The 24716-nt window shown below is 57.0% G+C and overlaps 1 protein-coding gene across 2 annotated transcripts; it reads right to left on the minus strand.

Annotated features, from left to right (window-relative positions):
- Nucleotides 1–228: 228 nt before the first annotated feature.
- On the minus strand, nucleotides 229–24494 carry SDC1 (syndecan 1). Of its 2 annotated transcripts, none has more exons than XM_027966535.2 (5): nucleotides 24170–24494; nucleotides 4733–4814; nucleotides 3319–3794; nucleotides 2556–2715; nucleotides 229–2418 (listed from the first exon to the last, which is right to left on the minus strand). In XM_027966535.2, exons 1-5 carry the CDS (start codon nucleotides 24233–24235, stop codon nucleotides 2249–2251), a joined length of 954 nt encoding a protein of 317 aa, XP_027822336.1. In that variant the 5' UTR covers nucleotides 24236–24494; the 3' UTR covers nucleotides 229–2248. The 2 variants fall into 2 exon arrangements, with proteins under 2 accessions (XP_027822336.1, XP_042101765.1); XM_042245831.2 differs by lacking the exon at nucleotides 24170–24494 and adding an exon at nucleotides 7826–12660.
- Between the last annotated feature and the right edge of the window lie 222 nt (nucleotides 24495–24716).

Below are 24716 nucleotides of genomic sequence, written 5' to 3' on the forward strand. Positions count from 1 at the left end.
CAGGAGAAGCTGGAGAGAGGAAGGCAGAGAGAAAGGCCTGGGAGGAGGCGAAGGGAAGGCTCGGCCTGCTGCAGGGCTCGGGGGGAAGAGGGCAGAGGTGGACGTGACTTCCCTCACAGCAAAGGGGGCCGGTGCTCACCCCTCCACAGCACAGAGCCAGGCTCCCCATAAGAAGGGGACAGGCAAGGACCTTGCCAGGCCAAGAGGAGATTCAATCACCACCGCAGCCAGAATGACAAGTACCGTTTATTACAGTTACATGAATGGGCCCAGTCACCAGCCGAGTGCCATCCCATGGGCCCATAGAGATGAGCACAGTCACAACCCCTTTCCCATCCCCGAGTCATGTCCAGTCATACACTCCAGGCAGAAAGTCCCCGTACAGAACACAAGGCACGGGTCTCCTTCGTCGGGCAGGGGTGTCTCTCCAAGTCTTGGACGGTCCCCTCTTGGAGAAACCAACAGAGCAGCTGGAACATTGTCAAATTAAATAAGCAAGCACAGGAGTTCCCAGGAGCCGGGGCTGAGGCAGGGGGAGTCGGGGCGGGGAGCGGGGGGAGTTTGTCTCTGGTCCCAGCAAAGGTGTGAGAAAAGGAACATCCAAGGTGTCTGAGAGGCAGGCCTTGGCTCCAGGCCTCCGTGGGGCCCACGGCCTCCGATCAAGCTGGACTGGGGCCGACACAGCTTTGTCACCATTTAGGAGATGTTCTTTCAAACTTGGCAACGCAGAAATTTACATCAGGCCTTGTACAACCTTGGCAGAATCTAGCCAAGGTCCAGAAGAAGTTCAGAAAAAACAACAGCACAAAAAACCAAACAAACCAGAGGTGCTCTGGCCTCCGAATCCCTCCCCATGGGAAAGATGAAGCACAGAGCTTTTCGCCAAGTTTCCCAATATCGTTGGCATTTAGAGAAAAAGCTGGTCAAACACACAACCAGCATAGAAAGAAGCGAAGGCAGTGGAGTTCACATGACTACTTTATATTAAAGTTTATTACATTTGGAAAATCTACTGTACAGGGAAAAACCCATTGGATTAAGTAGAGTTTTGCCAAAAGCAAAAGACTATTACTCTTTGGAATATTCCTGATTCCGGCCCACAGTCAGACCACAGGAGCTAATCAAAAGTGAGCCTGGTCCATCCGTGGGGCAGCTCAGTGCCAGGTGCACCCAAGACGTCTCTTGTCACTTTACAGGAGAAAGTGTCCCCAAGAGATGGCATCAGAGGAAGGGCTTGGTCTATGGGAGATTCTCTGGGCCCAGCGCCATCTTTGCCACCCTAGAGTCGTCTCTCCTTGATCCTCCCCAGCCTGAGACACCAGGATTCAATTTTACAGGGGCCTCCCCATATTGTAGTCACCCAGGCCATGGTCCTGGCCCCAAGTTCATGGACACAGGCAGGACTGCTCCAAGAGGTGACCACCCATGGGAGCCGGGATGGGCCAGCCCACCAATGAGGCCACCCAACAGACATTCCATACCCTGTTGCACACGTGAGTGAGAAACTCAGACAACATACAACCTAAACCTAGACATTGGCTCCTGGATTTGGTTCTCCTAGTCAAAAAAAAAAAAAAAAAGAAAAGAAAAGAAAAAGTCTTCTTAATAACCCTGATGCTGTCTCCTGACTGTAGATTAGGGAAGAAAGATAGGGAATAACCAAATTGATTTACTTAACTTAGCTCAGAAGTAACAAAGCCTACTACTGGGCTATGAACAAAGAAACTAGAGGAAAATCATGTGCAAAAACAAGTTGACATCTAAGTTAGACCTCCCCACGAAACAAAGTGAATTCTGACGGAGCCCTGACCTCCTGGCCTGCTACTCGGCGGGACACGCCCCCAGGCCTGCTGGTGTCTACCAGTAAGTGCTACAGACGTGCCCACCCTCAGCCACAGCATCTTTGTCCAAAGCAGTGGGGTCCCCTTCTCTCCAGAGCTGGGCCTGCTTCAGCTTGGAGAAACTGAGTCAGTGTGGCGGGATGCCAGGTGCCGTCTGCGGTGGAAAGGTCAGTCGTTTGCGAAAAAGCCCTTGTGCCCAAGTCTCCAGGCAGAAGTCAGAGAAGCAGAGGCGAGGTCCCCTCCCCGGTGGGCCCAGGACTCCGTGGGCAAGGGCAGATGCCAGCGGGGCTGGGCGCTCCAGGGAGGTTGCATGGTGGCAGGGATGCAGGTCTGTAGTTCTTCACAGAAGAGGCGAGTGGGGGGTGTCTAGCAAGAGGCAGAGGGAGGGGAGAGGCGTCCCCCCCCCATCAGGCATAGAACTCCTCCTGCTTAGTGGGCTTCTGGTAGGCCCCGCCGTTGGCTTGTTTTGGCTCCTCCAAGGAGTAGCTGCCTTCGTCCTTCTTCTTCATCCGGTACAGCATGAAACCCACCAGGCACACGGCAAAGATGAGCCCCACGAGGCCTCCAGCAATGACCCCTGGATGGGTGGGGAGGAGGACAGAGGCCGGCTCAGCTCAGCTGCTCCTGGGGGCTGAGTGGCAGCCCTGCCAGTGATAAAGACAGCATTCCCCTCCCCCAACCTCCACCACCTCACCCCCTGGAGAGAAAACTCACCTCCCAGCACTTCCTTCCGGTCCAGAAGGCCTTGCGAGGCCCCGGTAGCCCCTGTGGCCTCAGGATCCCCCGGGGCTACGTTCCGTGAGCCAGGTTCCACTGCAGCCCCAGCTGCGTTGGCCCCGGCTGCATTCTCCCCGGACAAGTCGAAGGTGAAGTCCTAGGGGAGGGCAGGGAAGGGGCCAGGTGGGTGGCCACAGCCGAAGCTGCACCCAGGTCCATTTCCAGCTTCCCTGGTCACCCCTGCCACCAGCTCTAGACACACACACCCGAACCCAGACCTCCCTAGACCCCGAGGTCAGGTCCTTCTGGCCACTTCACACTGGACCCTACCGGACTGTGGCCAAGGCACCACGTCCAGTGATGCAAAGCATGTTTTATATGAAAATAAATAGGCTCATTTCAGTGTAATATGTAACACTGCCATGATGCTCCAAGATGAAAAGCAAGACCTGGGAGAGCTTTCCCTCTTGTCCCAGGAGCGTATGGGGGGGAAGCCCTCTTGAAGGGCTGTGAAGGGCCCTTTAGCTCTGGTCTACTTAGTCTGTGCCACCGCAGGCTCAGCCCTGTGGGCAGGCGGAGGATGGGACCTTGGGATCTTGTCTTCACGGTGGGGACGACAACATGCTCATAGAGTACAAGGGGTCGGGTGTACCAGGGGACCAGGCCAGCACCCTGCACCCAGCGCACTGTGCCCTACAAGGCACTAGGGCCACCCAATGCCCCAGGAAACGCAGAGGATGACAGCGGGCCCGACACCCACCTGCTCCCCAGAGCCCTCTCCCACTGGGATCTGGGTGGAGGGGTCCTCCTCAGCCACCTTCTCAGTGGCAGGAGGACCTCCATCCTCCGTGTGGGGCGTGTGCGGCTCCAGATGGCCCCGGCCTGTGGGAGCCGAGGTCTCATGGTGGTCGGGCTGCACGTCCCTGTGGGGATGGGAGGTGGCGGGTCCCGGGGCCATGGTGGCTCTGGCTGTGGACACGCTGTGAGTGGTCGGGTGCAGCGTGGTCTTACTGGGTGGGTGGGTGGCCTCCTTCTCCTGGGCGGTAAGGCCAGGCTCCACCTCTGCCAGGAGCACTGCCCCACCCTCCTCAGGCTGCTCTCCAGTTGGCAGGATGGTGGTGGAGGTGGCGATCGCATCTGGGCTGGTGGGCTCTGGAGCCGTGGCTGTGGTCGTCACGGGCCCCAGGTCCTTCCAGGTGGAGGGCATCTGTGATGAAGTGATATCCGGCAAAGCACCTGCAGGGCCAGAAACAGAGCTTGTGGGGTCAGGAAGGCCCCCGAACATCAAGAGCAGCCAAGCTCAGACCCCGGCTGTGACTCCCAGGCCAGCACAGCAAAGTTTTCTTCCCATGAGAAGCTGTGGGGCAGAGCTGTGTGTGTGTGCTAAGTTGCTTCGGTTGTGTCTGACTCTGTGCAATCCTATGGACTAGCTAGGGCTAGGAAAGCTGCCCTTTTCTGCTGCATCTGTAAGGGGTTTTCCTGCCACTGCTGAAGCGTGCTCCCTGGGCGGAGGGGTTGGGGGCACATCCTCAGGGCCCTGAACACCTTATCCTCAGCACACATACCACTTGGCCCCTCCCTGCTCCACTCACTCTCCCTCCAGAAAGGTCCAGGTTCCCAAGAACAGAGGCCTGTGTCTTACCTCCCAACTCCAAGGCCCCCTTGCCTAGGCCACTTACCCCAAGGATGACTGTAGCCCCCCCTTCTGAGGTCAAGTTCAAGAGCACCTCCTCTGGGAGGCCTCCCTTACTACCTCCAGTTCAAGGATTTCACTCCCTCGGGGAAATGGGAAAAGAGGGAAGATAAAGGAACATTTGTGGACAATCTGTACTCCCACCAAGATCTGTGTAGTCTCATGGCTCCCAACAACCTTATAAAGTCAAGATGTTATTCCCATTGTACAGATGAGAAAATAGAGGCTTGAAGAAGTTAAAAAAAAAAAATCCTTTCAAAGGTTTCCCAGTGAGTTAAAAAGGAGAACATGAGCCCAAGTCTGTCTGCGGCAGGCAGCCCCCACAGGAATCTACACCCTGCCCTCCCCAACCCACACGTGTTTTCTCCTTGCAGCATGGACCCAGTTCTCATTCCTGGCATAACCCTTCAGGCCCAGCCTGACCACCACCCTCAGCCCACGGCCTGCTGACATCCTGGAGGGGGCCCTCATGTCCACTCACCTGCACCCGAGCCAGAGAAGTTGTCATTGTCGTCCCCAGAGCCGTCCTGATCTTCGGGGGGCATGTTTATGGGCACACTGTGCTGGAAAGAGATCAGGGAAGGATAAGAGTGGAGTTTTCACTGGGGCCTGCTATTCCGGGGCCCCCATCCTAGGCAGCTGAGTGCTGCACCCGAACACACACCCCACACCCAGCACAGAACGAAGCCCTCAGCTCTAGAGGGCAGTCCCCTGGTTCCCCCCTACACCCTCCACTCCTATGACGACACAGCCCTGGGCAGGTACTGGGGGTAAGGCCCTTGCCCCAAGAAGCTCAGTCTACCGAGGGAGCCCCAGAACCGAGGAGCAGACAGACAACACCATTACTGGAGACCCAGGTGGTGGCCTCTGTGGGACCACAGCCCACCCTACTCTGAGGATCAGGTCCTGGGGGCCACTGGCCAGGGGGCTTCAGGTTTCAAGAGTGGGGCTTTCAAGGGGCCCCTGGAAACAACATCACAACCACCTGGCTCCAGGGAGGCCATCCCCAGGCATGCTCAGCATCAAGGTGCAGACCCCGAGGGCCCCACGGGGGCAGGGGGTGGGGGCAGCAAGGATGGGCATGGAGTGAGTCGTCTGTGCTGAGACAGGCCTGCCCACCCAGGTCAGCCCCTAGGCCTGGCCTCGATGCTTGGTCACACACTCAGCCCATTTTCTCATTCACAGGAGAAACTGGGTCCCTCCCTCTTGGGGAAGGAAGGACAGAGCATCCATCAAGCTGAGGACAGACGAGGCTGATCTAGAAGGGGCCCTGGGCTAAGGAGGCAAATGGGCCGTGGGCCTGGGGTGGGTCCTGTGGGCAAACAGCCACCCCAGGGAAGCTGCCTGCCTGGGGCCAAGCCCAACAGGCTGCAGGTGTCAAAGTGAACACTCAGACCCAGGCCCTGAGGCAAGGGGCCGGTCCGGCAAGACCAGGTAGTGGGGACGTTGAACTGGCCGGGGCAGAAACCCAGTCATGAGGGGACCACGCCCACCCCTAACACTGGCTCCAGGAGAACAGGTGAGGAAAGGAGGACCCAGCAGCCGGGTGGCAGGAAGAGCAGCCTTAAGTATCTTGTGCAGCAACAAGGCTTTGACCCAAATGACCCTGTGTGGCAGTCCCAATATATGAGCGGCCAGAACAAAGAATAAATGAAGAAGTGGGACAGTGTAGTTCAGAGCACATGGGCTTTTGCAAACCCCCTGACCTCTGCCCCTTACTAGCTGAATGGGCCTGAGGACACAGTAAACCTCTTACAGCCTTAGTCTTCCCATTTGTAAAACGGGAACAGCAGTAATATCAAAATCCCACACGTGCATGCTAAGTCGCTTCACTTGTGTCCAACTCTTTGTGACTTTTTGGACTGTAGCCCACCAGGTTCCTCTGTGCACGGGATTCTCCAGACAAGAATACTGGAGTGGGTTACCATGCCCTTCTCCAGAGGATCTTCCCAACCCTGGGGTCAAACACATATCTCCTGTGGTTCCTGCACTGCATGTGGATTCTTTACCACTGAGCCACTGGGGAGCCTTTCTACATGCCCAGATTGTTGCACAAGTTCAATAAGGTTATGCACAAAAAAGAACCTAACAGAGCCTGGTTCACAGTGGTGAACCCACCACCCAAGCATCCCACCAACAGTGTCTCTAACTTGCTCTGTGCTCTAACTTGGGGAGCAAGAGCCACTCGGCATGGGAAAGAGGATCCTGGGGCCTGTCCAGGAAGAGGAGGGCTGGAGGTGGGTAGGGTTTTAGGAGAAGAGGGGGCAGAAGGGAGCCAGTACATAGGCAGCTCTGTGCAGACTTGTTAGAGGGCAGGTTCCGCCCAAGGCTGGGATCCAGGGAACTGGCCTCCTCAGCCCAAGAGGCCTCGCCAGGTCCTAGCCACGGGCCAGGGGCTGCCCTCTTGAGTGGGGCAGAGCAGGAAGGGACAGACAAGACCTTTGGCCTCCTGAGGCAGAGCTAAACCAGGTGGAGGCTCCATCCAGGGGCCCAGGTCCGAGGGAAGCTTCAGACACGTGTAGAAATGATGAGGCTAGAAATACCACTGAGCTTCCTTTGAAAGTACAAAACCCACACTGAACTTCCTTCCCTCTCCGCAGCCCCTCAAGAAAAAGATTTTGGTCACTCTGTCTGAGCTGCCATGGCCCATTCACACTGCATAGATTCCACCTGCACCCTGAGCCACATCCTGTCTGTATTGTCCCCTGGGGTGCTTCAAACACCTGCCCTGCCTCCATGGAGCTTTAAAGCTGCCCTGGGCTCCTGGAAGGCTACCCTGCTTCAGTAACAAAGAACCCTGCCCCTAAGGCAGGTGCAGAGTGGGTATCCCCATCCTGACCTACTGCTGCCCCAGGCCCCCAGCAGATGCTCCTGACAGGAAAGCTTGAGGTGGACAAGCATTCAGGGGACCCCACCCACCCACACTCACTCACTGAGACCCCCACCTTCACTTCACCCAACACCCTCGAAGATCTGGAGGAGACCCTAGGTGGTAATGCTCTATTTCCCACCCTTGGAGAGAAAGCTGGAGCTGGAGCTGGGGGTCAGGGCTGCAGCCACACCAGCCTGGACCACATGACGTGAAGCAGAAGGCAGCATCCCCGGGGCCAGGCAGGCCCTGTTTCATGGACGGGGTCTCTGAAACCCTCAAAGAACACTGAGAGCCCATCCACCCCGGAGGCGCCACTTGAGACGCAGGCAAAGCCAAGGAGGCCCAGCCTCTCACCTACACAGAGGCCCCGACAGGTTAGCAGTTTCCCAAGAGAAGGGTTTCTCTCAGGACGAGATAAGACTTTGGATTGGCCCAGTCCCTAAAAACAATTTGTTTCTTCATCTTGGCTGGGCTTATCCCGCTGCGATCTTGTTTACACAACAAGCTCTTAAGCAAACACTTTCTCCCCTGAAACCTGCTCCCAGGCCTCAGGGCAGCCTCTCCCCTTTTGGGGCTGGGTCTCCACTGAGGGGATGGGCCTCAGTGACCTCCCAGATCTCCCGCGGCGTGAGCCTCCCCATGACAGCTGCAGCTCCCTGGGGAGGAAATCAGCAGAAACTGCTGAGGTTGATCTTGCCTCACCAGGTGCCGGCTGATGCTGGAGGTTGGGAGACTTCCGGTTTCACTCAGCGGCCAGGCCATGCTATGAGCCTGTGGTCAGCTGCCTCCAGGGCCCAAAATAGGGCTCTCCTGGGCACGGCCTCTTGACACTGACCTGAGACCACTTGGCCAAAACGTAGGTATGCCAGGGGCAGGTCGGCCCAGTTTGGAACCCACCTCAAGCAGCCTGGGAAGACAAAAGAGAGCCAACCAAACCTCTAAGGAAGCCTTTAGCCTCTGTAAGGCCCAGAAAACCAGTTTTTCATACAACAAATCAAAAGCCCTATGAGTAGGTCTAGACGGTCACATACTTAGTCTACTCAAAGGCAAACTTGGTCTGCTGAATCTGGTCCTTCCCACCACCAGCACAGACCCTGGAAGCCCAGGGCCTGAGAGGCCAAAGCCAGGTGTGGCTGGGCATCTGCAGCAGATAGATACACAGAGGCTAGGGCACAGGAAGCCCGAGAGGAATAGCCAGCCCACCTCATCTCGGCCATGCTGGTCTTCAGGCCACACCGAGGCTGTGAGAGGAGGCCCCCTCCCGCCGCCTCCCGAGAGAGGATTTGGGGTTAGGGGTCTGGGAGAGCAGGACAGGGAGTGTGAAAGGAGAACCTGGTCTCTTGACACTAGAAATATTTGCCATCCCTTTCTTAATGTTAGCCTTTGATTTGAGGCAGGCAGGCCTCTCCTGAGATAAGGGGACGACAGAGGATGAGATGGCTGGATGGCATCACTGACTCGAAGGACGTGAGTCTGAATGAACTCCGGGAGTTGGAGATGGACAGGGAGGCCTGGTGTGCTACGATTCATGGGGTCGCAAAGAGTCGGACATAACTGAGCAACTGAACTGAACTGAACTAAGGTGGGGTCTTGCCCAAGGCCACCAGGCAGTGAACTGTCTGCACACTCACAGGCAGTGCTTACACCCCTCGTCTGCCATCTCTCTCCCTCTGCCCTGCCCCAAAGGATCATATTCCCTGATAGCTCAGCTGTTTTAAGGGAAAATTGCCTAAGTCTCTTCCCTGGTGGCTCAGATGGTAAAGAATCTGCCTGTAACGCGGGAGACCTCTGAATTTGATCCCTGGGTTGGGAAGATCCCTTGGAGAAAGGAATGGCAACCCACTCCAGTATTCTTGCCTGGAGCATTCCATGGACAGGGGCCTGGACAGCTACAGTCCATGGGGTCGCCAAGAGTTGGACATGACTGAGCAACTTTCACTTCACTTGCCCAAGTTTCTACAATGTTCCGCAGGCCCCAGGAGTCCTGGGATGCACACGTATTCCTCACCGAATAAGGGTTCCCAACCCCTGCCTAGCAGCTGAGACCCAGGTGCTGGTCCAACTTCAGAGGTGCAGAGGGGATGGCATGGCCAAGCAAGGGTCAGGTTCATCAGAGGTTGAGGGTCTTCATCACCAGGCTGCCTGCCATTCCCAAGAGCATGTCAGGAGTCTGTAGGCAGAGGGCTGGCAGAGAAGCTTCAAGAAGGCAGCCTCAAGGGGAATTCCCTTCTGGTCCAGTGGTTGGGACTCCGTGCTTCCACTATAGGAGGCACTGGTTCCCTCAAGCCCACTCCTGCCATCTCTCACCTGCAACTGGCCATAGGAGGGCCTGGGGCCGTGTGACAGCATTCCTCCAAGACACCCTGGGCATGTGCATAAAAGTTCCTTGGGACAATCATACATCGGAATACCAAGTGGGCATCTCAAATGTTCAGGTGAGGGGCTTCTACTTCCAGGCTGACCAGAGAGGTTGCCCATTCTGGCCCCTGACCCTTGCCACCCCATCAACCCATAGCCACCAGGGCCAAAGATTATGGTTTCCAACCCACACCCTGACTCACTAACACGTCACCCACTACTTGATCTAAGTGATGGATAAATGCAAATCCTTTAAAAGCTGAGGTGACATGAGAAAAGTACAATATCATGCAAGGTCACAGATTTTGACAGTAAAGAGGGTTTCAACTTCAAAACTCAGGGACCACCATCCAGGGGTTTGGGGGAGAAGAGAGGGTAAGAAACAGTATGATCTTGACCCTGGTGAGCTCCCAGGTTACAGCCCCCACTCCAGGAGGCTTCTGGAAGGGGGAGTTGCCCAGGCTGGGGCACAGAGGGTCATCGTGCTGAGGGCTATAGAGGAGGATGGTGAAGTCCACAGCCAGACCCCAGAGAGGTCAGCACTTAGCTCTAAGTCACAACTTCAGCAACACTGCGCCCTCACTTGCAGACTGTGCAGCCAAGTGGGAAAGGGGGGGTTAGGTGTCTGTTGGTTGGAATGCTCTGTGTGGTGACAGAGCTTTGGCCGCTGTGGTAGGAGCCCAGTCCCTGAGTCCACAAGGTCCAAGTACTGCCCCTTGTCACAGGGCCCAGGTCACGGACTTCCCCAAGCAGCCAGCCTCGGTGCCAGGGCCAGGGCTGAGGACAGGGGGTGGGGGGCCCAACTGGTTCCATAAGCCCAGGTTGAAGGGGGAAGAGAGGGTAAGAAACTTACTTTTCTTACATTTCATGAGAATGAACGTACATTTCATGAGAAAATGTACTTTTCTCATGAGGCGGCCCTACAATCACGCTGGGATAAACACTCCTCGTTCCATCCCATCAAAATCCCACACAACAGCAGGCATTCTCGAGAGGCTTAAATGAGTTTCATGGGTTTTTTAAGTCTTTTTTACCAGTTTCTTGGTCAAATCTATGGATCTAAGTGGGGGAAAAAAGCTGATTTTTCCAACCCCACACAATTCTCGGGGGCCGAACTGTCTAAGCTATAGAATCCCAGCTGTCACCCCTGACCTGTGTAGTAGGATGCTAAAGTGGTCAGAGGGGACAGTCACACCATCACCTGCATTCAGGCTGGGGGCTCTCTTCTTTAAGGTCCCTAAGAATTACCAGGAGACTGCTGGAGAGGAAGTCTTCTAGCTCCATCCCTAAGGCAGATTCAGGGGTTGGGGGCAAGGCCTAGGACTCTGCATGTTGCAAGCTCCAGCTGCTGTAAGCGGTCTGCTGACTGCACGTGGAGAGCAATAGTCTGGACAGGAAAAGGTCTCACTGGGAGTGGGCTGGAGGAGATAAGACCCCCCACTCAGGGCCAGGGTTCAAGGAAGAGGTACCAAGTAGCCCCCAAAACACACCCTAGGGGCAAAGTGATCTGAGAAAGCTCTAGAACGTTCTCCCTACACCTCTGATACACCCATTCTCTGTAGTCAGTACACCATGGCACCTGCTTGGTCTGCAGAAGAAGCTTCACCACAGAGTTGAGAGGACCCCTTCAATCCCAAGAGTGCAAGAAGCAGGAAGCAAAGACAAGCCAGACTCTTCTGTCCTGAAGCTGGGCTGGGGCTCGGTCCTGCCTGCCTGCCTCTCCAGGCAGCTCTCATCCAGTCAGCTGCCAGATGCAGGCTGAAACCAGCAGTGCAGTTTGTGACTCTGCTTTCCCTCATCAGAGGGATCATTTGCACCCCTTCTGTTAGCCCATGCTCACACAGCCTATGCATAGACCACGCAGGCCAAACCCAGAGCATCTTGAATCAAGGCTCCCAGAGAAACGACCACAGCGAAGGATGTCAGAAGGGAAAGAGCCCTGATCCTGGAGCCACCCCAGGCTGAGATTCCTTTGCTGAGTGACCTGGGCCTCTGCCGCCTCTCTGGACCTCATTCCCATCCGGATAACAGAAGGGGTTCAGAGCTTGAAAAACCCTAAACCTTCTTAGGGTTCTGACAGGCTAGGCTGGGATCCGCAGCCCCAATTCATCATGAGTGAGGCCAGAGAGGGGGCGGGGGGTGATAAGCTGGCCACAGCCAGCCATGCGGGAGTGGGTTAGAGGGGCAGGCCTGCAGCCTAGCGCTCCCCCTGCCCGGGATGACACAGTGGTGGATAAATTACTTCCTCTCTGAAGGCTTCTTCCCTAACTTGGGAGCTGTGCTGCAGGGGACGTGTGCTTAGGTATCGAAGGGATTCAGATCTCCCAGCTTTGGCCTCAAGACCCTGAAACCTTCCCCCCACCCTCTCCACTTCCAGGAGGGAGGGGCCCCATCGGTGCCTCGGGACAGCATCAGCATTTCCAGCCTGACAGGCACGGCGATTTATCAACTAACCAGGAACCAAGTCAAGCTGGGACCTGCAGAGGGGTGATGGGTATGGCCCAAGACAGGAGGGGCGCCCGGAACAGACAGGCGGGAAGAGGGGGCTCCTGCCGCTCTCACCCTGAGATCGTGCTTCTGTTAGGGCACCAACAGAGCCCCGAGTGCCTTACAGGGGACCTCCTGGCCATGCACCCCTCACCACCATCCCCCCAACAACCCCAGCTCAGCCGTTCCCACCCTGCCACTAGGAGACAGACCTCAGTCCTCTGGGGGATTCCAGGGCAGGGCCAGGGTGCAGGGTACCACCCGTATTTGGCTTAAAGATCCCCTCTGCAGTAGCATGTCCTGCAGGGCACTGCGTGTCAGGGCTTTCAGAAGGGGGACCTAAGGTCAGTCAGAGAGCCCTCCTCCCTAGGAGTACCTGGGGCCAGGGATGTGTTGAGGGAGGGGGTGTTTCCTGGCAGCCAGAGCCAGCCCCAATGCCCAAGCCAGGTCAGAGCTGTCACCAGCAACCCCCATAGCCACCCTTCCAGAGGGCTGGCGCCTGTCTTGCTGCCGCGTGCTGAGACTCGTCTTAGAACAGGCCCCGCTGACGGCTGGGTGTGGGGCCATGGAGCTGGGAGACCAGTTCCTCGGCTTTCCTCCACCTGCCAGAACCTGGGCCAGGCAGGGTAGGATTCCACTCGGGCGTTGAGCAAGGCCAGCCTGGCCCAGCCTGCATCTATGCCTGCTGCTGCCCCGGGATCCAGACAAGGACGTGGGCAGAGGAAAGGGACCAGACCCGGAGCTGGAAAAGCTGGGCTCTTCTCCCAACTCACTGGGTGACCTTGAAGAGACATCTTGTCTCAGGCAGCCCCTCTGCAGAGCAGCGGCTTGGCCGAAAGGCAGCAAGAGGGCTCCGAGACCCAGGTCTGTGGCTAGGGAGCCAAGGCCCACCCTGGAGGGGCAGCCAACCCCCAAGAGGGACTCAGTAGTGAGGGGCGCTTGATCAGAGTGATCCAGGGTCACCCCTCTCCACTGCCCCAGAGGGTGACGGCCTAGACAGGAGGCTGGAGATGTCCCAAACCAAAGTGACTCTGAGATGGTAACTGTCAACCCACAGGTTCAGAGGGAGCAGTCCAGACTCCCACAGCCTCCTCCCTCCTCGGCCCAGGCTGTCTCAGTGAGACAGCTAAGGGCAGAAAGCTCGCAGGATCCCCTAGTCGTGCCCACCGCCCCTCCCCCCACCCCCCATGAAGGCCTGTCAAACTGCCCTCTGGTTGATTAATCCCCAAACTGAGCCTGGCCTGGGGACCTGACACCTCTGGCATATGGGCTTCGAGAGCCATCCTCCCCCTGCTCCAGCTAAATAAAGTGTCCTCAGGTTTCAAGGAGGCAGAAACTTGCAGCTTTTGACACACCTGCAGCCAGACAGGGCTCCAGCTGTGGGGATGAGGTGGGGTGGGGGGGTTGGGGGGGAGCACTTTATCCCCCAGATCTCCCCAGTGTGCAGTTGTAGACCATCCCATTTAAGATGCAAATGCCTCTAGGAGGGCTGAAGGGTGCTAGTGACTCACAGGAGAGCAGAAATCAGCTCTAGGGGGAAGGGCAGTCTGGCACTAGGGCACTGGGGATGGGCAGGCACTTTGGAAGATGTGAAGGGATTGCAGAAAGGAGGCTAAAAGATGCCAAGAGCACATTTTTTAACCTGTGTCAGAACGCTGTTGCCCGCCAACCCCACACCCAAGAAAGGACGATGAAATTCCCTTTGCTCCTGCTGAAGTCACAGGTGTACATGGCTTCTCCTCCCACGTCCAGAAGAAGAATGGGCCAGTTCTGGGAACCTGCCTCCGGGATCAAGTAGGAGGCAGACCAAGTAGGCACTAAGGCTACTCGAAGCCCAGAGACACAGGAAGGTCAGAGTGTCCTTGAAGGATGTCTTACGGCAGAGTGGAGCCAGTACTTTCTGGCCTGAATGATGGAAAGAAGAATTTTTAGTGAAAGCCAGGTGCCAATAGGTTGGGCCCTTTCCCCAGACTACTGGTAGAACCCTCCCCTAACCGACAGCAAAGCAGCCGGAGCCCCTTCACTGTCAGCCTGCCCTCTTCCAGAGGCTCTTGATGGCTGGAAGGTGCACACAGCTTCAAATGCCTGGCACTGAAATCCCAGGCCCTGGCAGCCTCTGCACAAGGTAAGTGCTAAGTTGTTTAAAAGGAGGACTGCGGGACTTTCCTCGTAGTCCAGTGGTTAAGACTTCACGCTTCTGAAGCAGAGGGCCCAGATTTGATCCCTTGTTGGGGGAACTAAGATTCCACATGCTGGGAAGTACAGCCAAAAAATTAAAAAAAATTTTTTTTTAGTAAATTAAAAGTTTTAAAGGAGGACAGTGGACTGTAGCCCCAGTCTAGGAGCTCGGAGAAACCCCAGGAAGTCATAATATCTGCTCAGGGCTCAAAACATTAATAGGGCAGAAGGAAGAACCCAAGGATCTGACCTGGGCTTTTGGGGTCACTTGAAAAATAGCAAGATCTGACTTAGGCCTTGGGGCAGAGGTGGGGAGTTGGCAGGGGGAACAGTAATCACAGCTAATATGTCTTGAGTACTATGTGCCAGGTACTAGTCTAAGCACTTTACCTGAATGAATATACTTATACCTCAGGACGACCTTAGATTCTAGTCCATACCCATCTTACAGATGAGAAAACTAAGGCAAAGGGGTCAAGTCATCTGTCCCAAGGCATACAGCCACTGAAGGGCTTAGAAAGAGGGTCTGGGGCCAGGCAGTCTTGCTTAGGGCTTCCCTGGTGGCTCAGACGGTGAAGAATCTGCCTGCAAGGCAGGAGACCCAGGTTCAATCCCTGGGTCAGGAAGATTCCCTTGGAGAAGGAAATGGCAACCTACTCCAGTATTCTTGCCTGGGAAATTCCCATGGACAGAGGAGCCTGGTGGGCTACAGTCCATCGGAAATCCCCATGGACAGAGGAGTCTGGTGGGCTCTTTGCTATTGCAAAGAGTCAGGACACAACTGACCGACAAACACACACAGTCTTGCTCCAGCAGACACGTAGTTAACCACCCCGTCACAGGCAAGACCAAGGGCTCTCTGACTCTCAGGAAGAAAACAGCCATCATTTCCACTGGAAGCAGCACAGGAGAAAGTGCAGAAGGAAAGAAGACCCTGGCGTGGGGCCTTCCCCGTCCACCCTGCAGCCCAGCCCTGCTCCCAGTCCAAAGCACCCCACAGTCCATAGTTCTGCCCACAGGCTACGGTGCCCCACAGCCACAGAGCCCTGCTCAACTGGCCTGAGACCCCACCCTGGTGCCCTGGGGTCCAGGTTTGCCAGATCTCCTGCCACTGCCTGCCAACCCAGCCCACACCTTCCCGGGGCAGGAGCCGGCCCCTGGCAGAGGCTCAGGCAGAAGTGAGCAAAGTCTGGCCTGCCAAGCAAGGCTCATATTTCTGAGAAGGGGCAAAAGCCATGTTTGCAGGCCCTGCTTCGTCAGCACTGGGGTAAGACCAGCCGGCCATTCATGCTGAGTGCCGATCCCACACCCGGGCCAGCTCAGACTGCACCCCTCCCCCAGGTCAGAGCCATGGGGGCTCTCTCCAGGGGACTCCCTAAGCAGTGTCAGTCCCAAAGCTCTCCCAGACTTGCTCCTCGGAGGCCAGATGAGGAAGACGCTCCAATCCCGCCATACACGGTATTTCACAGGATCTTTCCTGAAGCCCTCCAAAGCAGGACTTGAACAATCCTGGTTTTACGCAGGAGGAAACTGAGGCTTCGCGGCAGGTGAAGAACCATGAACAAGATGCTATGGGGAGGAGGCGATGAGCCTGGTGATGGTCGGGGCTGGCCACACTCTGTGGCCTGTGCTCTTCTGGCCTCCACACAGCACCTCTCTCTTCTCCAACACCTGGGAGAGAATAACCGAGGCGGACCAGCCAGCCAGTTCTGGGTCCCACCTTGCCTTCCCAGCTCGAAGGCTTCAGGACCCCAGATGGGGCCCCAGACCTACCTCAAAGGTAGGCAGACTCAGATACTCAGGCTCAGCTGCTGCCACTGCACTGCGAGGAGAGCTGGCCCAGGGCATCCACCAGATACCCAGCCCCTAGACAAGGCTCCGGAAGGGTGATCCTGTTCCCTGGGGGTGGGGGTGGGGGTTGTGCAGGGAGAGGGGTGAAGTTGGGGGTTCCTCATTTCTCACACAATTCACAGAACCCAGGGGGGCCTCAGTTACTGCTTCAGGCTCACCATGAAGACCTCAGGGCCAGCTTCCTGGCCTGAGCCTTCCCAGAATTTCACAACAACCAGGCCTGCTGCTCCAGGGACACTCTGCACCTACCCTTACCCCTCAGACCCCTGTACCCTGCTCCCCAGGGCCTGGGGAGCAGGTAGGCGGGAGAGGAGGCAGGGGCAAAATCTGGGGGTCTCTGCTCAGCCTCTATGGACCCATTCTCCTGGCCTGGCTCACAGCGCAGTGAGCCCCAGTCAGCCAGGAGGTCGGGTTGCCAAGGAGCTACCCACCCTCTCCTGGGAGGAAGGCGCCCACCACAGACAGCAGCGTCCCTCAACGCTTTTCTCTGGAAGAAGCTGGAGCGACGTCAGCCTCCACCACAGTCTCAGAGGCTCCCGACACACCCTGCGAGCCCAAACCTGACCGCTGTCCATCCAGATACTCCCTGGAGACGGGACTCTGAGTCCCGGCTCATGCCGTAGGCAGCAGAGGTGCTGAGAAGCTGCTGAAAATTAAAGCCAACGCAAACTCTGTGCCCCTGCCACGGGACTGCCAGTCAAGTCCCCAACCAGGTCAGACGCAGCCAGGGCATCAGATGTGGTGTGGAAACCACAGGGGAAGGCCTCACGTCCTCCTGAGGCCTCCTGGGGCCCAGCACATACTAGGAGTTGGGGTGGCCAAGCCACCTGGGCCCTTCAGAAGTTCCCTCCCACCTCCCTACGTCCCATCCACCCTGGACCAGGCCCCAGAACCCCATCTCCTAAGCCTGCTGTGAGAAGGTGGGGCAGACAGCACCCAACGAGGGCCAGCATGGCCACAAGAAGTGCCAGGTAGCCAGGCAAGACTGTGACTCCAACGTCCCATGGTGCAACAAGTCTCTGTACATCTCTGGAGATGGATGGAGCCCAAGAGTCACCCAGAGCAGGACTGGCAGCCTCCCCAAGTCCTGCTGCCTTCACGGGGGACCCCCTGCCCTAATGCGGAAAGCGTCCCACCTCACAGCCTGCGCTCCTGATTGGAGGGGCTCCGGGATGGACCCCTTTCTCAGGGTGAATGGCCTTTGGCTATCACTGTCCCTCTGGTCTGTCTGCACAGACCAACTGACCGTCCAGTCTGGTCTCAGTATTGGCTCCCCTCTCTCAACATGTGCCCCTGGACCAGGCGCGGACCGTTCTCTACTCGCTCAAGGTTGTGCACACAGCAGGCACCCAGGCTCCGGGCTTCAGGTCTGGTCAAGCCAGGGAGGCTTCACAACCCGCATGCTCGAGGCAGAATTCTGAGGCAGCAGGAGCAGGCCCCACCCAGATGCCCACCAGGCCCGCAACACAGTCACCAGATGTCGCCAACACCCCAGTGCGTGACCGAGCCCCCTCCCACTTCACACGTGGGCTCACTGAGGCCAAGAGAGGCCTATGCAGTGTCGCTCAGCGGTGCAGAGGGTCAGGGCAGGAAGCCAGGCCCCCGAGCCCTAGCCGGCCTTGTGCACAGTGGGCTCACGGACAAGACTTGTTGGATGAGTCTCCGGGGAGGACTCGTGGGCCTGGCACAGTGACTCAGCTGATGAGTGGAGCGATAAGCACTCCCGCCTTCCCCACTGCCCCAACCTGCCCAACATGGCTTCCGCTCCTGCCGATGAGCGGACTGGGGGGCAGGTAGCCAGGGGCCTGGGTGTGTGCAGGGAACACCACCCAGCCCCCACCCCCAGCCCGCCCTTGCCCAGGGGCCTCCGTCCACCTCCAGTTTCCACACTGAGCCCTAAGTCCACCTCCTCCAAGCAGCCTGCCCTGATTTCCGCCCCACAGATGACCCCTCAGTCAGCTCGTGCTCCCTCAAGTCCCTGGAGGAATAAAGTGGGCTTGAGCCCTTGCTAGGTCCCCCCCACAGTGCTACCTTCACCCTCCCCAGGCCAAGGACATGGCTGTCAGAGCTGAGGCAGGGAAGCGGAGGGCCCTTGAGTGCCTGGGGGAAGTGAGATGCAGAGGGGCAGTGACCTGCCCGGTCATACAGGAGAGGGTTAAACTGAGACCAGGAGGGACCTGGTGTCCTGGCCACCCTTGTCTGTAGGAATAACTTCCACGGACTTCTAAAGCTGCAGTTAAAAGGGAAAAGACTGTTGAAAGGGAAGGAAAAAAACGGTTTCCTGCTTTTTGAGGAGGAAGTTGCAGACAGGTGGTGAGCAGGTTTCCCCAAATCTCAGACTGCAGCCTAACCTACAGGCAAGCTCAATGGAGAAATCAAGTCAAGACGGGCCAGGCAAGGCCAAGCCGTAGCTGCAACCCATGCAGTAGAGCCACCACTCCACACCTGCGTGAGCATGCGCACACACACACACACACACACACACACACACACGGTCCCTCGTGGGGCTGCAAGCCTCAGGTGAGTCACTGGGAAGAGGAGTTTTTCCCAGGGCTGAAGGCCAAGAAGGGAGCAGCCTCTCCATATAATTAGGCAGAACCACCGAGCCATAGACACAGGAGAGAGACCCTCAAGGCTTCTCTCTCCTGACCCGATGACCCCGCTAGACCTGTCTTGGCTCCCCAAACCAGCATGATATGACAGACAAAAGGACTTTTCAGAGAAAGCTTAGACCACCCTATCCCAGGTGCTCCCTCTGGGTACCAAGTCCTGGGGAGCTGACCAGGTGTCCCTGTCTTAGACCTGGGCATGGAGGGGACTTTCCAGTGCTGACACCCCACCCAAGGCCAGCATCCTGAAGACAGGAAGAGGTGGTAAGATCTCACAAAACCCCTCTGGGGGACAGTGGAGGGGGCTCTCATGTCTACCTGGAGCTGGAAGTTGCATAGTTGCTAAAGTGACCCCCGAGCACAGGGTCGTGGCTCCTTGAGCAGGGGGATGCCCACATGCTTGCTGCCCCTTGGCGCTGCCAGGGCACTCACGGCAGCTCAGAGAGGTTCCAGAACGTACCCTCCCATCCAAAGCCTAACCTCTGCTGGAACAGCTGAGAGGGAAATGACACCGCGCTGAAACTGTTCCAGGGTACAGGATCCTGGCGCCAAAAGCCCTCTTTCCACAGACTCCGTTAATCCCATTCCTTCTCTCCAGACACATTTACGCAGGCCCTCAAGGAGTGGCTTTCAACCCAAGCCTCCAAAAGTCGTTGTTGAAAAGAAGGAGGAAATCAGGAAATCATTTGTTCTGTAAAAATCCCAGGATTCTGGGACTAGAAATCATTTAATGACCAACTCCTCATGCGGCTGTTTTCACAGCAGCCCTGAAAAGGCCAGGAGGTGTGTCCAGCACAGGAGGCAGGAGTCCTCGGTTCTGGTCGCCCCACGGGAGCCACGGTGCCCACTTTCTAGGCTTGTAAAGCATCTACTAATCCCACAAACGTCTCTCCAGTGCCCACAATGAAAGTCCGCGCAGGCTGGCTGCTGCCCTGGGGGCAAGCACAAGGGAAAGCCTGGTAGGTTTCAGCCAGCCTCCTACGCTAGGTTCACGGGGGAGACTTGCCAGTCCTTCCATTTCTTCACGCCATACACATGTGCACAGGAGTACGTACAGATCCTGGTTCTTCCACACTGGCCCCTTGTAGGGGCTCACCTCTGCAGGCCTAATCCACAAAATGGGGACAGTGACATACATGAAAAGGTTTGGGTTAAATATGAAATTAGGATGCAGGAAAAGCATATAGCACTCAATAGCAGGCACTCAAAGATGACCCTAGGGACTTCTCTGCTGGTCCAGTGGTTGGGACTCTACACTTATGCGATGAGCACAGGTTCAATCCCTGGTAGGGGAACTAGGATCCTACATGGCTTTAGGCAAAAAAAAAAAAAAATGACCCTAATTCTATCAACAGCCAACCTTCTTCTGGCATTTTCATTACCAAACACTTTCACACCTTCATTATGAAATGAATACGCAAATGACAGAATAAGCTTTACACGGGACATCAAGACTCAGCAGTGAAGTGACTCATCTGAGATTACATGGTAAATTAGTGGCAAAGCAGAGACCCAATCCCAAAGCTCTACCTTACCCAAACTTGTTTCTGGCCTGTCAAACAGTATGCATACAATGTCACCCAAATAAAACATGGTGAGAAAAGGGAGACAGGACCCAAGCTAAGAATGAGGGCCCTTGCCAACCAGGATTTAGAGTGAGCTAGTCTCACCAGGTCCAGGCTACCTGTGACTGGCAAGTCACTTACAACTTCAGCCAAATGGAAGAACCGAGAACGTGGGGTCATTGGCAGGTGCTTGTTTCAGAGGTCATTGACATCTGAGTCCCGCAAGAACCTCCCTTGACAGCCTCTAGGTTATTCTAGGTAGTATCGGAACGACACAGAAGTCCCAGCTGGGCCTCTGAAGGCACAAAATCCATGTGTCACAGATCATGAGTGTTACACGTAAGACCCTCACTCAGCACTGCGAACTCTTATCTTAGAAATAATTCTAACAAATCCAACAAATTCCTTAGTGCTGCTGGAGAAAAGTGCCAATTAGAACTGAACTGAAAAGCTGCCGGCTACACGTTAGGTCTACAAATGGCACTTTTGGCTGCTATCAGACAGGGATGGGAGAGGATAAAGAGCAAACCAGAATTCCAAGGGTACCAACATGAGGGCACCAGGCCCAGGGGCAAAGTGCTCTTCAGAGCTCAATAAACCCAGGAGGTGAATGCCGTAACCTAACATGGTGACAGCTTTGAGGCCCCTGGCATCCAGAGATCAAACTATGCTTAGTACTGTTTTGTTAATAAAGGAAGAGAAGTAAATATTTCAGAGAGTCCTGCCCAAAGTAAGAATATTTTTTAGGGTAATGCGGATTCTCAGCTTCCTGAGAAAACCTGGATACCAAGGATACCTAATTCCCAAGGGATTTCAGAATTCAAGATTCTGCTGCAATAAGAAAAGATTCCTCCATAAATACGCCTCCAAAATTCAAGCTTTTCATTAATTCTTTCCAGGCTCCTCTCCCTTCTTATCCCTCTCCCCACCGATCTGGGTTAATGAGATTTTACTGGAACCCACCATGAGCCACAGGTAGAGACTTAAACCAGCCCCACCCTCCCTGCGGAGTTGAAGCCAGGAGTGACATCACCTCTAGGAGGCTTGGAGCCCAGGCAGAAGCAGTCAGCGCCTCCCTCTGCCTCCCCCTGCCCCCACCCACTCCTCCATGCCGAAGGGAAATGTCTCTACTAGCCCCCATAATTAAGGCAAAAAGGGATTTTATGCCTTTCAAGAAAAGGAAGAGAGAAAGAGAGGGAACAGCAAATAACTTTCCAGAACAAGCAATTTTTCTTGCATGGCAGAAACAAAAGACCACGGGGATCTCACAAAGGCAAAACCACACACAGAAACCTTTTTAGACAAACCTGTTCTCGTCTCTTGGGAGTGGTTTTGAGCAACCTCCTACCCCAGCAGCCTTCCCTTCTCCAAAGTCAGGCGCCCAGGGTCACACCCCACCTCCCTGGTCCCCAGGGGGTTCTGACTTGCTTCCCACTGGGACCAAAGTGAACCCTGGGAGAGGCCAGACCTCTGAAACTGGTGGACACCTTCTCTATCCTGGCAAATCCCACTGCCATATTTATTTCAGGAAGAGGGCAGAAGAGGGCTCTACTTCATGCCCCCACTCTGAACCAAATACGGACAGCCACTGTAAAAGGGAGAGAACAGGACTGAGAAAGAGAAAACAGACTAAACTTTGTAAATAGGGGGAAAAAAACCAAACCCTAAATTCTGAGCCAGAGTCTGACCCCAAAAATTAGTGTTTTCAGGTTCAGCTCAACCACTCCCTCCAGGAAGCCCTCCCACCACCACAGCTCTAATGAGTCTCCCTCCCTCCCACCCATCTTTCCGGCTCCAAACTCAACTGCCTCTGGCGCTGCTCTGCCTTTCCACAATGGTTCAGTTTCTAGCAGAGAAAAAGAAAAAGAAAAAAAAGCAGCTGTCTGCTCCTTCCCAGGACACAGGGCAACTCTGGGAAAGCGGTCCTCAGAGGATCTCTAACCCCATCTGCCTCCCAGTGTTAAAGGGCGCTCTGGGATCCCTGGTCAGAAGTATGAATGCCAGCTTCACCTAGGCTAGCAAAGAAACCGCTGCTGCCACTCCTGACTCTGGCTGGAAATAGGTGGAGTCCTGCCGAGGCCCGTCTTCAGCCTGGAGAGAGTGTGGAGCAGCCAGGCAAGGCCAGGTGGGCCAGGGAGGTGAGCCAAATACCTCCACCCTCTTCTCCAGAGTTTTAGCTGTGGGTTCAAGGTGCAGTCTGAATCCCTAAGAAGCCAGGGCACTTCACGAGTGAAGGAGAAGAAGCCAGATGCCAACTTCTTGGGCCTAAGAGCCAGGAGTGCTCTGGACACTCCACTCAGAAATCTTATCTGTCTCCATGGCTCCCCCAGAGAGGGCAACCCACAGGCACACGCTCCAACTCATCAGCTATCCAAGAGGCATTAGGGACCTGTTCCTCGACTCCAGAATGTTTCCAAGCAAAGCAAGAAGGCACTTCTCAGATCCATCTGAAAATACACCTCACCTGAGCCAGACCCTGAGAAAAATACACCAAGGCTCTCAAGAGCTGGGAGCTACCATTATTATGGAAGGACACGCTTATGGAGGGTTTTGGCGTTGCCCAGAGACTTGTCCAGATAATGCATTATAAGGAGAGGATCGGGGTACCCGCGCCCCGGGGGCCGCTCCTTCCCCTCCCACGCGCCTCCTTTTGCCAGAGCTCCAGAGCTAGGGAAGTCGAGCCGTCCAGATGTGGTGGCCAGAGGCCGCCACTTCCGGAACGGCAAAACCCCCTCGGTCCGCACCTCCCCTCTCCATCCCCCTTAGGGATGGCCGACACGGCCCGCGGGGAGGACCCCAGGACTCCAGCAACGGGTGTGGGGTGGGGGGTGGACGCAAGCACCCCGCGGCCAGCGCTGACACCTGGCGGCAACCCAGGTCCCAGCCCACTTTCGGGTCGGCGCTGCGGGGCGGTTCCCAGGAAAGGGTTACAGGGGCCGAGAACAAAGCGCCCCCTTTGGGGAAGGCGGGCCAGCGGACGGCGGCTGGGGCGGGAGACCACTTTCTGGGGACCCTCAGGATGCTCTTTGTCGGCTAGGTTCCTCTCAGAGAGGGGACCCACCCCTCGCCAAAGGTGGATGCTGGAGTCCTACCCAAAGGCCTCCCCTCCAGCTCCGGGCTCCACATTTGTCCCCCTTTTCCTCCAGCTCCGCTGGGCGGGCCAAGGGACCCGCCTTCCCTCCGCGCGGCTCCAGCACAAAGCCAGGTCGGGGGAGGGGAAGAGCCATTCCAGGGTCCACTAGCGTGGAAGCCGCCCGGGCGCCCTAGCGGTGCCCAGCTCCGGCTCGCGCCCCTCCGCGGGCAGCACAACTTCAGCAGCCCAGAAGTTGGGTTCTTGCGGGTCTCTAGAATGCCGGGGCCAACTTCCCGGAATCTCCCGCTACCAGCTCGGCCCGGCTTCTCTCCGGCGGCCAACGGATAGCAGAGGACCCCACCACCGCCCGCCCGCCGTGGTTCGCCGCGCAACCTTGACTGGGGCTCCGGAGCGAACACGCCCGCTTGCTCCCGCACCGAGTTCGCGGCGCCCAAACTTGCCTCCGCCGAGGGGCCAGGAGCCGGGGCTCGGCGGGTCTGGTTTGAATTCGGGTCCTCGGGCCGGGTGCAATTGCCGCGATCACCGCATCCTCCCGGGTCACCGGCGGGGGGCCCGGCCGCCGCTGTGCCCTGAGAGACCGGTTGGGAGCCGGCGACCCCAGGCGCCTTCGCCCGTGGAGTCGTTCCTATATAACTGCGGAGCTCCCACGCAGGTTCCGCTCCGCAGGGCTCCCCAGGCCCCCGCCCGGAGAGGCGAAACCCTCACGGCGCCCCCCGATGGCAAGAGGCAATTGGAGAAGGAGTCCTGATTTCGAGACTCCGGGTCCCGGGGCCCGCCGGGCTAGCGCGGGAAGAGGGGAAGTCCCCGCTTCCCCTCCCCCTCCACGTGTGCAACAGCCGGCATCGGCGGGTCTGCCAGCCCCGGCTTCCCGCCGCCTAGCAGCCCGGCCCCGGGCCGCACTCACCGGGAGGGCCGGCTGCAGGCGCAGCGCCATCGCGCAGAGCCACAGCCAGAGCGCCGCGCGCCTCATGCTGCCCGAACCGGCGGCTGGAGGAGAGCGGCGAGCTGCGCGGGTCAGGGCTGCGCCGCGCTGCGCGGACTGCGCGGGGCTCCGGGTCTGCGCCGCCGGTTGCGCTGCGCGCAGCTCCCTCGAGCAATGCCCAGCGCGCGGCCGTCCTAGGAGAGGTCTACGGATCCGCCGGCTGCTCTCCGCTCCCCTTACGACTGGATTCCTCTCGGCTCAACTCTGCTCCCGCCTGCACCTCTCCCGCCGAGCTCCGCCTTATAATAAACCCGCAGGCCCTTAGCCGTTGCAAAAACTAGCCCCCCACCCCCAGCTCTCCAGGTCTCGGGGCCAGCCTTCGTCCCCACCCCTAGGACCCCGCCCCCTAGGGCCCCGCCCCCTGAGCCACGAGGCCCGTCCCCCCCGACAAGGAACGCCCCAACCACTGCACCCCAGCCCCACTCCCGGCCCGCGACTCGGGGCCCGAGCCTCGCCTACCTGCGGAGCC

The sequence above is a fragment of the Ovis aries genome, chromosome 3, assembly GCF_016772045.2.
Source record: "Ovis aries strain OAR_USU_Benz2616 breed Rambouillet chromosome 3, ARS-UI_Ramb_v3.0, whole genome shotgun sequence".
NCBI classification, from domain to species: Eukaryota; Metazoa; Chordata; class Mammalia; order Artiodactyla; family Bovidae; genus Ovis; species Ovis aries.